General features: G+C 36.8%; 1 protein-coding gene across 1 annotated transcript in view; it reads left to right on the forward strand.

The window, feature by feature from the left end:
- LAMA1 (laminin subunit alpha 1) overlaps nucleotides 1-16,568 on the forward strand; it is a 109,882-nt gene that overhangs the window by 74,531 nt on the left and 18,783 nt on the right. Inside the window, exons 41-51 of the mRNA XM_089518357.1 lie at nucleotides 1,570-1,708; nucleotides 3,386-3,479; nucleotides 4,045-4,161; nucleotides 6,092-6,274; nucleotides 6,421-6,575; nucleotides 8,158-8,301; nucleotides 10,305-10,438; nucleotides 10,711-10,861; nucleotides 12,331-12,455; nucleotides 14,273-14,423; nucleotides 15,196-15,340. Coding sequence (XP_089374483.1) covers nucleotides 1,570-1,708; nucleotides 3,386-3,479; nucleotides 4,045-4,161; nucleotides 6,092-6,274; nucleotides 6,421-6,575; nucleotides 8,158-8,301; nucleotides 10,305-10,438; nucleotides 10,711-10,861; nucleotides 12,331-12,455; nucleotides 14,273-14,423; nucleotides 15,196-15,340 — 1,538 coding nt within the window. The remainder of the gene's footprint in view (nucleotides 1-1,569; nucleotides 1,709-3,385; nucleotides 3,480-4,044; nucleotides 4,162-6,091; nucleotides 6,275-6,420; nucleotides 6,576-8,157; nucleotides 8,302-10,304; nucleotides 10,439-10,710; nucleotides 10,862-12,330; nucleotides 12,456-14,272; nucleotides 14,424-15,195; nucleotides 15,341-16,568) is intronic.

The following is a 16,568-nucleotide window of genomic DNA, read 5'->3' on the forward strand; positions in this document are numbered from 1 at the left end:
GGATATTTTAATTGTTACTGTTTTTTAACTGTACAAGAGTGATTATCAGGCCAATTTTACCTAGAGTATTGATGGGCAAAGAGCATCCATGTTATGCAACACTGATTGGGGACTTGTGGCAAATGCACAGCCAAGGAAGGGCAGCCTGTGGGGGGGAAAGATGTAGGCTGCATAAAAGGTGGTGTTCAAAGCCACAGAGGGAAGGGTAAAGATGTAGTTCAAGCTGTGATGTACTGAGATGGCAAGACAGCAGAAGGCACCAAAAAGTAAAAGAATATGGGATTGAGAAGAATTGAAGAAGGCAGTGAGGAGCCAGTGGTGGGGCCAGAGCAGAAATTATTGAAGAAGGCAAGGATAAGGAGGATCTGTACCACATGGATAGAAAGAGCTCCATTGGCAGTAGCTTGAAAGTAAGCTAAGAGCCTGAGGGTGAGGCAGGAGTGTCACCTCTTGAAAAGAGGTCTGCTCTCTAATGATCATTGCCCAATATGCATAGGCTGCCCATACCTGTGAGTTACTTGTAGTGGATTTTGGCTTGGTTGGTGTCGGAGTACAGAATGGAACCTCCAATAATAAGAAAATAAGGAATAATAGATATAATATTAACTATGGGAATTTAAAACAAATATTAGTCGTTTTTGGTATTTCAGACTATTAAGAACATAAGGAGTAATAGATGGGTATACAAACTATCTAAAGTTTGTAGTAGCTGTTTAAAAATATAGATCTTAAAAACACGTATTTTAAAAAATGCTTTTCTGTATTCTCAATTTGTGTCAATAAAAATTCATATTAAAATAAAAATATAAATATTAAAATCTATCTTAAAATCTTAAAAAGGCTAAAGTGTGAAGGGAATTTCCTTTTAACTATGCATACCTAGGGCTAAGGAGTAAAGGGAATTTCAATCTTAAGCATACATACCTATAGCATTATTAAGGGTTATCTGATTGCAGCAATATTTTGGTTGAGTGTGACCTAGCCTGCATCTGTACTGCAAAAATAATGTAGTTTCACACTGCTTTAGCTGCCATATCTCATTGCTATGGAATTCTTCAGTTGGTAATTTTGCAATAGATTTAGCCTTCTCTGTCAAAGATCTGTTTGTCACAACAAACTACAAATTTCAGGATTCCATAGCAATGAGCATTTTCCATTCCGCAGCCACACATAGCCTGTAAAATCATTCAGGCTGGACTACTAATGTCAAAGTCCTTCTGAATTTAGCAGTTTCATTCATTTAAGATATAGTAGCACTAATTGCCATAGTAAGAGAATGGAAGGCAAAGATACTAGAAGTGGAATGTAAACGACTTCACTCCTTTTGCGGAGTGTAAAGAAAATAACTAAGGCAAATAAAGGCTAAAGTGTAAAGGGAATTTCAATTAGTGACTGCCTCAGGGATTAAAGGGAATATTTGGTATTCAAGCGTTACTGTGTGATTTAGAAATTTAAAGATTCAAAGGGATTTCCAAAATGCTGTATCTGTACTTTCACACCATGTAATGTTCTAATTGATTTACATTTTATGTGAAATGGTTATGTGATTTCCTGCCTTCCCTCCTGCAGTGGTCTCTTGGATGTTAGAAATGTGTCTCTGAATGCAACAAATGCAGTCCATGCTTATTCCACCATTAAAAGTCTAATTGAAAATGCTGAGAGCCTGGCAGGTGATGCTTATAGGACTGTAACTGAATCAGTACCTGTGGTAAGTGCTACCTTGAGAACTTAAGCACTAAGTGCTACCTTGAGAAGGACTCAAAACTTTTTTTTATTTTGCAACCCATTCCATCTTTTACATTCTAGAACATCTTCCTTGGTTAGACTGTAACCACCACATTTTGTCTCTGTATAGAAAGTATGCTGTCTTTGGAATATATCTATCAATTCTTTTTCCATGGATTGAACCATCCATGGCTTGAAAATATTACAAAAAATATAAATTCCAAAAAGCAAACTTGGACTTTGCCATTTTATATAAAGGATACCATTTTATTACACCATTGTTTTTAATGGGACTTCACTGTCCATGGCTTTTGGTGTTCACAGGGGATCCTGGAACTAAAAGCAAGCAGACACCAAGGACCCACTGCAACACAGTGATGCTATTTCATGGCAACAACCACCAGGCATCCTTTCACACCACATAATTATAGCACTATGATTCCACTTTAACTGCCATGGATACAACCTATGGAATCCTGTAGTTTGATGAGGCATTAGAGCTCTCTGATAGATAATTCTACATATCTCTCTGAACTTCAGATCCCAGGATTCCATAGGATGTTGTCGTGATAGTTAAAGTGGATTCATAGTGCTATAACTTTATAGTGTGAAAGGGCCCAAGTTCAATATGTGCATAAAGGCCCCATACAGACAGTCCAAAATAAAGCTGCTTCGTGTCACTTTGGAGGTATGCTGTTTAAATGATGCATGCATCCCAAGAGTCCAGAAGCCGAGCCAAAGCCATGCTCCAGTCCTAAGGACTGGAGCGAGGCTTTGGTGCAGCTTCCGGCCTTTTAGAATGCATGCGTCATTTAAACAGCATACCTCCAAAGTGACACGAAGCAGCTTTATTTTGGACTGTCTGTACAGGCCCAATGTTTCTCAGGAATTAATAGAGATAGGATGAAATTTATAGCATACAAATTCAAATAAATAAATAATAATAACAATAATAATACAATTTTATTTATATTTCCCTCTTCTCCCTTCGGATCGAAATAAAGACTTTAGATTGTTTCCACTGATTGATTGTAATACCTGATGGATTGTGAAATGACATAAAAATTTTAGTAACGTTTCTCCTCAATCCTGTGTACTTCTACTTATGAGTAAGCCCAGTTAAATACATGTATCTAAAGTAATAGGCACTGGAATATTACAGTGTGATTTGTGTTAGAGATAATACATGTAGGATTGCATTCTGTAACTTCCATACTTATAATGCTACAGTATAGTATAGATGCATATCAGCTGCTTCTCAGCTGAGTTATTGTGAAAATATACAAGCACTGAATTTAGTTTGGATGCCTATATATAATCATTCTCTCATATATATATATATATATATATATATATATATATATATCCTCTATTTCTATACATTTTCATCATTATTTGGTTGAGATGCCAGGGTGTATGTGTGTTCTCCTCTCCAAGGTTATTATGTCCCATTCCATTAAAATTACTGTTTGTACAACTAATCATAGGCCTGAACCAGCATGTTATGTATCCATAAGAAAGGACTCACATAAACACTTCTGGTATCCTAACTAGTAATGGTCCCTCGCCGCAAAATAAGGGCAAAAATAGGTTTGTTTGTTTTTTATTGTTTTGAGGGGATAAATATAACAATGTTTTCTTCTTGTTTGATTGTTTGAAGTCAAAAGAATCCTTTAATTCTACTGAGAAAAATGTTCTTCAGCCTAGCTCCAAGTTATTAACTGAAGCCAAAAGCTTGCACAAGAAGTATGAAGGTAAGCATCTTCAGAAACCCCCCAAATAGAGTCATATTAGCCTACTTCTGGTTTGGGGGATGTGATTGGCCATTTAGGCCATTTGAGGAAAGTATTTGTTTGAGGTCTGAATTAGCTTTTTTTGTTTGTATTTGTTATTTTTTTGCCTTTTTTTGGTAAGACATACAATTTATTTTAAAAAATGAATTAGCTTTTTTAAAAATGTGATCCAGCCTTGCAAATAAGCATTGAATTTATGATCTCTAGATCTATTCTAAATATGTTGATTTATTGTTATTATTATTATTTTATGTTGATAAATAGGTTGATTTATTGGGATTTTGTTCTCTTGTTAACCTCCAAGTCATTTCTGACTTAATGGCAGTCCTAAGGTGAACTTATCATGAGGTTTTCTTGGCAAGATTTGTTCAGAGGAGATTAGTTCTTGTCTTCCTCTGAGGATGAAAGAGTGTGACTTACCTAAGTCACCTGGTGGATTTCCATGACTGACTGGGGATCTCCAGAGTTGTTGTCCAATACTCAAATCATCTCTTTATCAGGATTACAAATATTATTTTCTTTACAGGGCTTGTGTCTGGTTTATATGACATGAACATAAGGGTGGGAAAGTTTAAAGAGCAAGCTAATAAAATTGCTAAACAATTCAATGATTCAATGCTGCAGCTGAATGCATTGCCAAATGGTAAGTGAATCTATCTTGGCATATGTCGCTTTGTTACATAAGGCAAGCATATTTAACATGAGTACCATTCATTCTTTCTAATTGGAAAATACAGCATTTCTTTTTTATGCTTTGTAAGTGCTGAAAACTGTTGAAAATGAATATATAAGGACAAAAAGGCCTAAGCACTGTATCACTTTTTTTGGCTATATATTACCAGTGGCATTGCTAGGGTTGGCATCATCTGGTCTGGTAACTCATGGCATCGCCTCCCCCCTCCCCCCAATTTATATCTTTCTATACCACAGAATCTGTAGTAATTTTTCTGTACTAATGTTATTCATAAATTGTAATTCCCATATATCACTGAACATTATGGTAATAGTGATGACATAAACAACTAGCAAAATTAAAATTATACCTTTAAATTACAATATCATGTGCACTACATAAATGTATTTACATGCATATAGTTTCATGTGGTTAAAGTGGGAAATTGGTAATATGTGATGTTTTAAAGAAAAATTAAAAAGTATAAATAATTTAAAATTTTAATTTAAAATAATAATTTTAAAATGTATTTTTAAAAAAGCCTAGGACCTCTCCTTTCTCCTCAAAATTAGCCTCACCCCACTCACACCATCTCTTTAGCATTTTAAAGGGATGCAGGTGAACTGGCCTCCTTTGTCCTTATAATACCATATATAATGATTAAATAATATGATTACGCTTTAGAACTTGGTGATCTACTTTTCCATGCTAAATTTGTTTTTAAAAAGCAAGGTAATTTATGTAGCTGTTTGCTAGAAAAATGTAATAGAGTCTAAGGCAAAATGTAAAGCAGGAAAAAAGAAATAGTTTAATATATACTTAGTTTTTTGTGGGTTTTTTGGGCTATGTGGCCATGTTCTAGAAGAGTTTCTTCCGGACGTTTCGCCAGCATCTGTGTCTGGCATCTTCAGAGAATACTTGCCTATTTCGCAAGCTTTTCAGCTGTAGTCTCAGTCTAAAAAGCACTTCTGGTTTAAGATGCTGAGTCTTCTTTTCATGGCCAAATTAAGTTGCTACTGTTTAATGAACCAACTCTTAAGATTAAAAGCAACCATTTTGCCACTCAGGATGTTAAAGGTGCACTGAAATGTAACTATTACATTCCTTGAATGTAAAGGCAACCTTCATTTAAATGTTAATGCAGTAGGTAATTGAATTAATGTCTAATAACTCCATAGTCAGTACTCTTAGAATGGAATGGAATGGAAATTGGAAACTTTATTTTATGCTTTATGTTACATGCAGCAGGAAACAGCAACATATTGGGGTGAGTGATTAAATTTAAATTGGGAAAATGGCTGAAGGAAAAGTATTATCCTGCCTGCAATACTTTTTAATGTAAAACTATAACTTGAGTCCAAGATGTCTGAAGGTCTGTATTCTCCCATATGGGTCTGACTGGTTTTGCACACTTTGGGGGAGTGAGAACTTTTATAGGGCTGCTACTAGGATTTGGGATTCTGCATTAAGGCAGATCTGTATTAAGGCATGATCTGCTGTCTTTCCTGTTGCTTTTTTGGCACAGGGAAAGCTTTCTTTCTTATTTAGGGAGGCTTGTGGAAACTTATATGTTGCTGAGGAGGGTGATTATAACCAGCCTGATGCAGTATTTCTTAAAATTGTATTAAATTGTGTCTTTAATTCCATTTTGGTATTTTGTCTTGTTCTATATTTTAACTTTATTTTTTGTTTACTATTCCTTGCATTCCATTTTGAGGCAAAGAGTGGGATATAAATCAAGTAAATAAATAAGCAAAGAAACCTGTGGGAGAGATTTTGTTCAATTTCCACACATCATGTACTGTTTGGCCATGGCATCAGTAGCTGAGACTCAGATCTGGGTCTTCCACTCCAATTAGATATGGGATAAGTAGTCCAATAATTTGATAATCTGTTTCAGATACCAGTGAAAATATTCTTGCTGTAAAATTTCTGGCTGTGTCTGCTAATGTAACAGCTGTTAATGGTTTAAGCCATACTGGATATTTTAGTGAAAAGTTACTGAACACTTCATCTGCATTGTCTGAAGTTAATGAGACGTTGCAAAAAACCAATGAACTTATAATCGACTCATCAAAAGCTGGTGAGTTTACTGCTTCATTGCTCTCTAGAAATGTCATTGCATGCAGGAAGGGGTAAATTTTTAAACCGCAATGCGTCTTGTCTTTATTTATATGAATGCCAATTTGAATACTAGAAATTCACCAGAACTTTTCGTTTGTTTGGCAGCAGCGTCAGCTGAAAAAAAAGTGAATGAAGTTGAAATTCAGGCTGGTCTCTTATTTGGTAGACTAAAACCTCTGAAAGTGCTGGAAGAGAACCTGAGCAGAAACATCTCTGAAATAAAAGAGCTCATCAGCCAGGCCCGCAAACAGGCAGCCTCTGTAAGCAGCTTGTACTTGTTTGTATACATAGGGATGGGAAGTGAAAAAGAGACTACACAACTCCAATACATTCCTTAAATAAAAGAAAATATATGTTAGAATTAGACCACAATCCAGAGATTTTCTTTTGCCTCCTGAGACACTTTTGTTTTGGATTGGAATATATAGTCAGGATATAGGAATATATGTTTGGAATTAGGATGTACAATAGGGGTAAGAAGTATTTCCCCTTTCCTGTGGTCCTAATCTGAATTGCCAGTTTTAATTGCCGAAGGAGGAGAAAATCGGTAAAAACAAAGAGATCATGGTTTTTTGGTTTTTTTTTTTTTTTTCAATTTAAATTGTATGGTGACTTTCAGACGTATTCACCATCACCACCATCACCCCCTTTGACATTTCCACATTTTCTTGTGTTACATCCTGGGACCAAAATTGATTTATCACTTGAAGTATGCAAGATACAGTATCAACTCTTGTGTATCGGTGCAAGTGGATTAATGGACACAAATCTGATATTAGAAACAAATGGCAATAACCACCAAACTAGTTGCAAAATATGTCAATCTTCATGGATACATAATAAGAAATTTACAGGTTGGAGTACTTGAACAAGTAATTAGAAAAGAAGATTAGAAAGAGAAACTGCTGAATTGAATTATATTCACAAATTCCAACCCATTAGCAGAGATATGAACAAAGATAACGCCTTCATGGCACACTACATATATTAATACAAGACTTCTCACTACTGCACATATAACAAAATGAATCTTCCCAGAGAAAATTTTGAACCTTGGGAAACTGACTTTTGGTAAACAGATTTATTGCTTTCACACATCAGCACTATCAACACTAGCTGACTACTGTAAAGATCTGAAAGACCTGTATCACATTATGCAGCCCTATGAAAATCAATTAAATAGCTAAGATGATTCTGTTTCTTTTCTTTCTTTCTGATTTCTCTTCAAGGTCTACACTTTTCATCTGACTGGGCTCAAACCTATAGCTCTTACACCCTCTTGCTATTGAACCTGTAAAGAAACTGAAGAGCATACAGTACGCCCACATCATATGCGGTTTTCAGCATATGGTGAAAGCTGTGTGGGAGCGTGCGGGGTGTAAGGGGTGGCGCATGCCATTGTGACTGATGGGGCACGTGCCCATGGCGCCGCTGCACCGCCGCATGCACAAGCCCCATTCAGTTAAATGGGGCTTGAGCATGTGCGGTATTTGCTTTACGGATCCCCTGTGTAAAGCAAGGGCGGACTGTATAATGGGGAAGGGTGGGGATCTATTCTTTCCCTATTTATCCCTGCCTCCCTTCTCTCCCCTTCTCTTGTTGTTCTTCCATGCTGAATCTTAACCGTAAGCTGCAGGAACCAAGAACTTGTAAAGCACTATTCATACTGATAGAACTATATAAGCAGTGAAGTTTAAAGATGTAAACAGAGGCATTTCAACATTTTATTAGCTCATGTGTCTTTTAGGAATGTTATGTTTATTAATTAACAGACAAATACCTATTCTAAAGACAGCTAGAGTTTAAATAAAAACCTTACCTTTACATTTTTTTTCTTTTCAGATTAAAGTTGCAGTGTCTGCCGAAAGAGATTGTATTCGTGCTTATCAACCCCAGATATTATCTACTAATTACAATACATTAACACTGAATGTTAAAACAACTGAACCTGATAACCTTCTATTCTACTTGGGTAGCAGTGGCAAAGTAAGAATGGTTTCTTTAAACGTTTTGTAGTACTGAATAAACTCTTCATTTTTATGGACACTGAACTCTTTCAGATACCTAATGTTATATATATGTATAGAAAAATATAGTAAAACAGATCAGTTGTTGCTTAATGGGGTTTTACTCATTTTTCTGGGCTTTCCAGATGTAGGACTGGAAACTCACCATCCTTCTACCTTGGTTGCACTAGGACTGATGGGAATTGTAGTCCATCAATATCTGGAGTCCACCATCTCATCTCCTATACCTGATTTCCATGGTTAATGAGTGTTTAAGGAGTTGATCACAATAGTCATACCCTGTTCATCTATATTTATATGTGAAGTTACAGTTCTGATCCATGTTTTTAAGTGTGGCTCATAAAATGTGAGTAAGAAGAGAGAACTATTTTGTCTGGTGGTTCCAGCCATTAGTCCCCTCTGTCTTTTGAATATTTAATCAAATGAGAGAAACAGAGATTCCTATCCACAGCAATATTGTGTGCTGTTCTTGCCATATTGATTGCCATGCCAAAGAATAACGAATTTGAAGGGACCTTCAAAGGCCATCAAATTCAACTCCCTGCCATCCAGGAATACACAATTAAAGCAGAGATCGTCCGATTAAAGATCTCCTGAGAACTTTCTGGAACATAAAAATGGTTGGATAAATCAGTGCAGCTTCTACATGAGGGCTACACAGAAGCATACATCACAAAGGGTTTGTAGAACTAAATATCTGGTAATGTTGGGATTAAACAAAAAATAGGCAGGGATGCTGTGGGATTTTGTCAATCAGATGAAGTCAGATTTTTCAAGTGAAGCAAAACTAGATCAAAAGGGAGGAAACAGCTGACTGATACAGGTAACTTCATCTAGATACAGATGCCTTATGCATTGGATGACCATTCCTTTCAATGGTGAGAAACGTTTTGATGATGATAGAAAACATTTAGACAGACTGGTTTCTTCCATTGAAATGAATAGTGGGCAAGGGAATTCGCTACACAGCTCACTATCCACTGCCTTAAATATTGCAGAGAGTTCCCACGCTATAGGTCATCTGTGTGTTTAATCCCAGGCATGAAGCTCAGTGACAATTATACATTTAAAAAAAGGGACTGGATATTTCATTTTGCTTGGAATCCAGCAAATTCTGCTGCTGAGCTTGGATTGTTCTTTGTATTTCCATCTTTCAACTGCAGGGAAATGAGAAGATGATCCTTTTGCCAGTAATACCATACTGATACTTACAATTAATTGGCATTATTTCTTTTAGCTTTCATTTATGCAAGAATAATTTGGTCTTTAACTATATTGCTTTTATTGCTTGGGAGAGCCAGCTGTATCTTCAGTTAAATAATCCTTTAGATAATTAAGCCTCAATAATTTTGTATTGTCTGCATATTTTGCAAGTGCACTGTTAGTTTTATTTTTCTTGAATTCTCCAGTTTCAGATAGGACTTTTAATGTTCCTATAAATTCTTTTAATTCTTCTTAAACTGTGAAGGAACCTCTGTCACTTAGCATTACTTCACTTTGCATATATGTATAGGTGTTAATACCTATCTGACTTGCATTAATATGAGTTAATAATGCCCACTTTGTATTATTTATTATTTCAGCCTGCATAAATATACAGAGAAGTCACAGCTACTTGATAATAAAATAGCCATGTAAATCTTCTATATGGTAGTATGTTGTGTGGAACTACTTATGGTGATTGACCAATTATAGTGCTGTGATTCCACTTTAACTGCCATGACTCTATCCTATGGAATACTGTGATTGGCTGTTTAGTGCCTTCCCAATCTACAGAACTCAGCATTCCATAGGATATTGTCATGGCAGCTAGAATGGAATCATAGTGCCATGATTGTGCAGTGTGAAAGGATCCTGGGTCCTTTCTAGAGTTAATCAGTACTAGTAAAGGCTGATAGTTCCACTTTTAACAGTCTTAGTTTTGTTGGTAGTGCATTAGTGACATTGCAATTTTCTTGTTAGATTGATTTCATGGCAGTGGAGATGCGACGTGGTAAAGTGGCTTTCTTGTGGGACATGGGTTCTGGATCTACAAGACTGGAATATCCTGACTTTCCTATAAATAACAATAAATGGCACAAAATACATGCTACAAGGTAAGACATAATCAGCATGCGACATGTGTGATTTTAGGGGGGCAACATATATTTTGTCACCAGTACATAATTATTGCTTTATAGGATGAACTGCAAAATATAGGTCTTCTAAGTCATATAGATCAAGAGAGCTGCTATCAACTACATGTATATATAATAGCCAACCTTAGATTCAGAATATTTTGCAGCTCTTTCTTTATCTCTCAATATTCAACACAGTTTGGTAGTCAAGCATACATAAATATTTCCACTCTGTTGTTTGTCATAATTAGGTTTGGAAAGACTGGCACCTTAACTGTAGAGGAAACAAACTCTCTCCAGAAGCCTTTTATGAGAGCAGCCACCTCTCCAGGAACAGCTACTGTACTGGATATAGACCATTCATCCCTAATGTTTATTGGTGGTCTTGGGGGGCAAATCAAGGTAAGAAATTAGTAGCGATATTGTAGTATTTGACAGTATTGAATTCCAGGTAGATTTTTATTTTGAATGAATGAGCCAGCATTGTCAAGCATTTAGAGGTGGAAAAAAGGATGTTTAACACTGTCTGAGGGGCTCTACAGGGGGCCCCAAAGGGGCATCCTGTAGCCACCCCTTTTTGTGCCGGATCAGGGCTTTGGCAACCTCATGTTGTGGCCCCAGTCTGGCCTTCTGAGGGTGCAAAAAGGAGCCACAAAAAGTGGCTCCTTTTTGCACCCTCAAAAGGGTGCCATAGCTGCAGTGGCGCAGCACTGGAGGCCTGCCCAGACGCCACACACCATCTGGAGTGGCATGCAGCATCAGGGCATCCTGCAGGGGCGGAATCAGGCATGCGTCATCAGGATGATGTGCCCTGACTCTGGCCCCAGGCCATCCTTTCAGTCCAGTCTGTAAAGGTCCTGAATTGTTAATAAATAGACTTAGCTATCTTAGCAGTGGGATTGAAATTCTTCACATCGGGGCCAAGATATTTCACTTATATCAATATATCCTACATTCTGTTACTATAGTAGGGATCCCACACAGGTCCAAAACACCCTGCAGAAACAATTCAGCTTCAGTCCACTTTAACTGCCCTGGCTCAGTGCTAGGGAATCCTGGTAACTGAAGTTTATTGTGGCACCAGAGCGCTCTGACAGAGAAGGCTCAATGTTTCACAGAACTACAGTTCCCAGAATTTCCTAGCATTCATCCAGGGATAATTTTTGCAGTGTGTTTTGGACCACAGTTCTACAGCCCCATATCACACAGGATCCAAGTTACACCAATCCATCCTTACTTTGCTTACAGCATCCCCTTGGTATCTGCTGGGATTTGGTTCTGGGACCCTCATAGATGCTCAAGTCCCGTTAGATACAGTGGGGTATTAAAATGGTGTCCCATATATAAAATGGCAAAATCTGTTTGCTTTTTTGCTTTTTTAAAAAAATATGTTTCAGCTGCGGATGGTTAAATCCCTGGATGCAGAATCCCTGGATACAGAGGACCAATTATATTTATTTTTCCTTAATGTGTACCACATGTACAGAAATTAAAACAATTCCTCAATAATATTCTTAATTATTTATTATGAGTTATTCTTAGGATAAGAGACCCCTTCCAAAAGAAAAAACAAAGACAGAAGTGGGCAGAAGTTCACTTCTGGTTTTGAAAGACAGATTTTTTAATGGTAAATAGTGTAGAGGGACCCTGCTATATTCTTAAAAGTTGAATTTGCACTTTTAGAGGCACCTAATGTTTTGATGGACCACAAAAAGGTCACTCTTAGGAGTCTGGATGGGCTGAGGGTTGAAAAACAGTCTTGGAAGGCTACAAGTGCTCCTTTGCCCACCTGTGTTGTAAGTGTTTATCTGGATGTATGTCAAGGTACCTAACATTTATTTTATTCTTGGAATGTGTGTGTTCTGTAATAGAAGTCACCAGCAGTTAAAGTGACACATTTTAAGGGATGCATGGGGGAAGCAGTCTTGAATGGCAAATCTGTTGGACTCTGGAACTACATGGAAAGAGAGGGCAAATGCCGTGGATGCTTTGGAAGGTAAGAAATGGAAGTAATTGTTGAAATTTACAAGAGACATCAAGAGTTGTAGAGCCAGTGTGGTGTAATGGTTTGTGTTGGAGTACAACTCTGAATAACAGGGTTAGAATTCCAGCTCAGCCATGGGCAAGTCACACTCTGTCAGCCTCAGAGGATGGAAATGGCAAATCACCTCTGAAGAAACTTGCTAAGAAACCCCTGTGATAGGCTCACCTTAGGATCACCATAAGTCAGAAATGACTCAAACAAGTGACTGTGTGCATAGAGTTATACTGCAGCAGAAAAGACTGTGAGGTTTTGATTACCCTATCTTGCTTTATATGTCACCATCTCAATCGTTTTAGAAACAGGTATGGTTTTGTATGTGGAGATGTCCAGGAATTATGTAATATATGATTGCTTGTCACGGTTCTCTTTTTGCTGGTTCAAAAGTCAGCATGTATTCTTCTCATCATTTTTTAAAATTCACATATAAACAAATCTCACTTGTGCTCCTGCTTAACATAGTGAGCTTGTTCAAACTATTGTGCTTACAGTTCTCTCCTACCCTGTCCCTTGATGTTTTTTTCTCATTCATGCTAATCTCTTCTCCACGTCTAGTTTATCATAACAGTAACTTGACATGGTATCTACATTGAACAACTGTTGATAATAACTTGCTTCCAAAACCAAATTATGTCTTCTGATTCCTTTTTGACCAAACAGTATGGTTGCAGCTAATGTAATTAACTTGACTAAATTGCATGTTACAGCAATCTGTGTGGGATATTATGGGAGCCAATGTATTAGTAGTGATGTTTATTTATTTTATAAATAAAATCTGGGATTTCACAGTGAAAGAAATTGTAACATTAAAACATAATTCAGGTAAAAATGATTTAAAAAGACCTCAGTAAAAAATACCACACCAACCCTTTGAAAGCTCCTTCCTCAGCAGCCATCCATTGCCAAAACACCACCTGAATTAAAAAGGTATTTCCTTGGCAGTGGAAGGACAACAGGGAACTCCCTTTGAAGGGAGTTCTCTAGCCTAGGAGCAATCACTGAGAAGCCCCTCTCCTGTAACCACAACTAATGTGCTGTTGATGATTCTCCTGCAAGATCTCAAATCCCAGGCAGGGTTATATCTGAGAATAGGATCTTGCAGATAGCCTGGGGCCAGGTCTTGCAAGTTTTTAGAAGTCATAACCATCTCTGAGAACTATGCCCAGAAACAATTACACATTTATTATAATCAGTTCCTTGTCAATAGCCTGGTTGCAGCATTATGGACCAGCTGAAGTATTCAGACATTTCCCAAAGGCAGCCCTCACATAAAAGGGCATTATAACAACCCCCCAAAAAGATATAACTAAGGCATGTTTACAGTGATAAGTAAGGCATGTTTACAGTGTTCGTCTAGCAAAATCAAGGTTCAAATCCTCAACTTTTAAGATGCTCATTTATATGCGTTTAAAAATAGCATCAGATATAGTTATTGTATTTATTTAGTATAAGTATTCATATTTGCGTAATTATAAATGACAATATGTATTACTATCATATATGAAAATAAATAATCTTGATTTAAGAAATTCCTGTTAGCTGGGTCTCATTTGTAACCAGCAGAGGGAGACACAGGATTATTTTAGAATTGCATTTAGGGCTGTGTGACACTTTTTATTTGGTTTATATTTTAAAGCAAGAACTTTGTAAACTGTATGTGCACAGATCTTATTAATGGGAGTAGCCTAGTGTGAATAGGATATGCATTTCTTGAAAAAGAGCTGCTTTGTGCTGGAGGACAGTTGAAGCCTATGTCCCCTTTGTTTTCCTAGTCCACAGGATGAAGACATTTCATTCCATTTTGATGGCAGTGGATATTCAGTGGTGGAGAAGGCATTGCGTTCCACTGTGACCCAAATAATTGTATTTTTCAGCACTTTTTCACCCAATGGGCTCTTAGTATACCTGGCTTCTAATGGCACAGTAAGAACATTTTAGAACTATTTAGTTCCATAGATCATGTAAAGTTAATTTCAGATAGGTCAGAAAAGAATTAATTTCCACTGACCTGCACACATTGAGTTTTATTTCTTATTTTTAATGTTGTTAACTAGCTTGAGCCTGTGGAGCAGAGAGGGATGCTATGTATAAATTGCTATTTTTTTCAATTTGAATATCAGTCATGAATTTAGTGGATGGATTTAGCCATACTACTTTTGTTTCAACTCAGTTGCACATCTTTAGTATGGTAATAACATGACAGGTTTACATCAAGATAATGAAAGTGTAGCCTTTTGAGCACTCTAAAATGCTGCTTATATGCTAAGTCATACAGTGCTGAGAAAGTCAGGTTGGGGGATTTTCAGTTTTTGTTTCTTGCTGAAAAGACAAATATCAAAACAACAGACCTGTAGCCTAAGTCAAGGAGGAAATGTTAATTTCAACCATATGTTTAATTTAGATCCTGCCTTTCTCACTATAGGGGATCTAAGCCAGCTCATAACATAAGTTAAAACCAAATGCAGTTAAAACAGTGGGTAACACAAACACAAACAAACAAGCAAGCACTTTAAAACGTGTTTATGAATATTTATATATTAATGGCACTATATAAATATATATGTCTACATATACATGTGTGTGTTTGTGTGTAATATTTATGAGTATGTGTAAAACACAGTTGAATTAAAGATGCAGTGGCCCCTACAAATAAATGCTTTTAAAATTTTTCTGATGTTTCTTATTTTTTTTGCAGAAAGATTTCTTGTCTCTAGAGCTTGTTGATGGAAAAGTTAAACTAATGGTTGATCTTGGTTCAGGTTCTCTTACTCTTCAAACAGAAAGTCGCTACAATAATGGAACATGGTATAAAATTTCCTTCAGTCGAAACAAAAAAGAAGGTAAAATTTGTTAGCATGCACCAGGGATTAAAAGATTTTTTTTTTTAAAAAAAGGCCAAATATATGAATGTTCTAGCATAATGTAAACATTTTAAAATCCTATCTAATTTGAATGAAAAATGATTTACACAGCACTCTGAACTAGTCCATGAAAGAAATAAAAAACATGTTGGAATGACCAAGTACAAACTTTGCTAAATCCCTTTTGCCACCAGACTAGGGACCAGAGTCATGTTCTACAGCTGCAATGCTTTCCTCTTCAGTTTTTCAACTCTTGCCTTTATTATGACCAAATGGGAACAAAGAGGAACTACTGCCTTTTCCTATCTTTCCACCATGGCCATAATCATGGCTGCAAGTGTACGAGTGTATGTGTTTAGGGGTGTAACCAGGAGCCCTGGTGGCACAGTGGTTAATGCTGGTACTGCAGCCTCTCACAACCACAAGGTTGTGATTTTGAGCCTTCAGCATTGCATCCTTCCATAGGTTGCTAAAATGAGCACCCAGCTTGTCTTACACATTGTAAAGCACTTAGAGAGTGCTTAAGGCTTGACTACATTTTCTGTTAGTTAAGGTGCTATTCTAATAGCAACCACTTCAGTCAGAAGACAATAAGAACTATCAGTTTTATCAGTCAATGAACAATTATGTTGCATAGACCAAGATCACGTAAACCTCAGGTTAGACCAAACTTTTCTAATGAAACTTCTCATTATCAATTCAAGACTGACAATACGTTTATCTCCCTACCTTTCTGTATTCACTCATCTCACCCATGAGAAAGTGGAATACTTTTGTGGCATACTATGGCCAGAAGACATTAGAAAATTGAGACATTATTTGTTTCATTCAGTCTTTGTAACATGGATGAACAGTCTAAACATGGGTCTAAGCTAAGGAAAGGTCACTGGTGTCTCCTTTGGTTGTAGAATGGTTCCAGCTCATTGTTGGAAAAAATGCAGCCACAACATGCTTTAGGACTGAGTATATCCAACATTTTTGCTTCTCTGTATTGCTTAGAGAATGAATGCTTGGTACTTGCAAAGGACCAATCTAAAGAGTTACAGCGGAGCAATTCATCACTATCTGTACTGTCTCTGGCTGTATTTTTTTTAAAAAAAGAACAACAGTCTACTAATGGGCAAGACTATGGGAACTGTTGTATACTATGTATGAACTATGTATGTCTGGTCTAAATCTAATTAGACCAGAACAAAAGTGAGGGAAG

Source organism: Sceloporus occidentalis, unplaced genomic scaffold, assembly GCF_023333645.1.
Source record: "Sceloporus occidentalis isolate IW3139 unplaced genomic scaffold, rSceOcc1.0.p SCAF_3, whole genome shotgun sequence".
Lineage (NCBI taxonomy): Eukaryota > Metazoa > Chordata > Lepidosauria > Squamata > Phrynosomatidae > Sceloporus > Sceloporus occidentalis.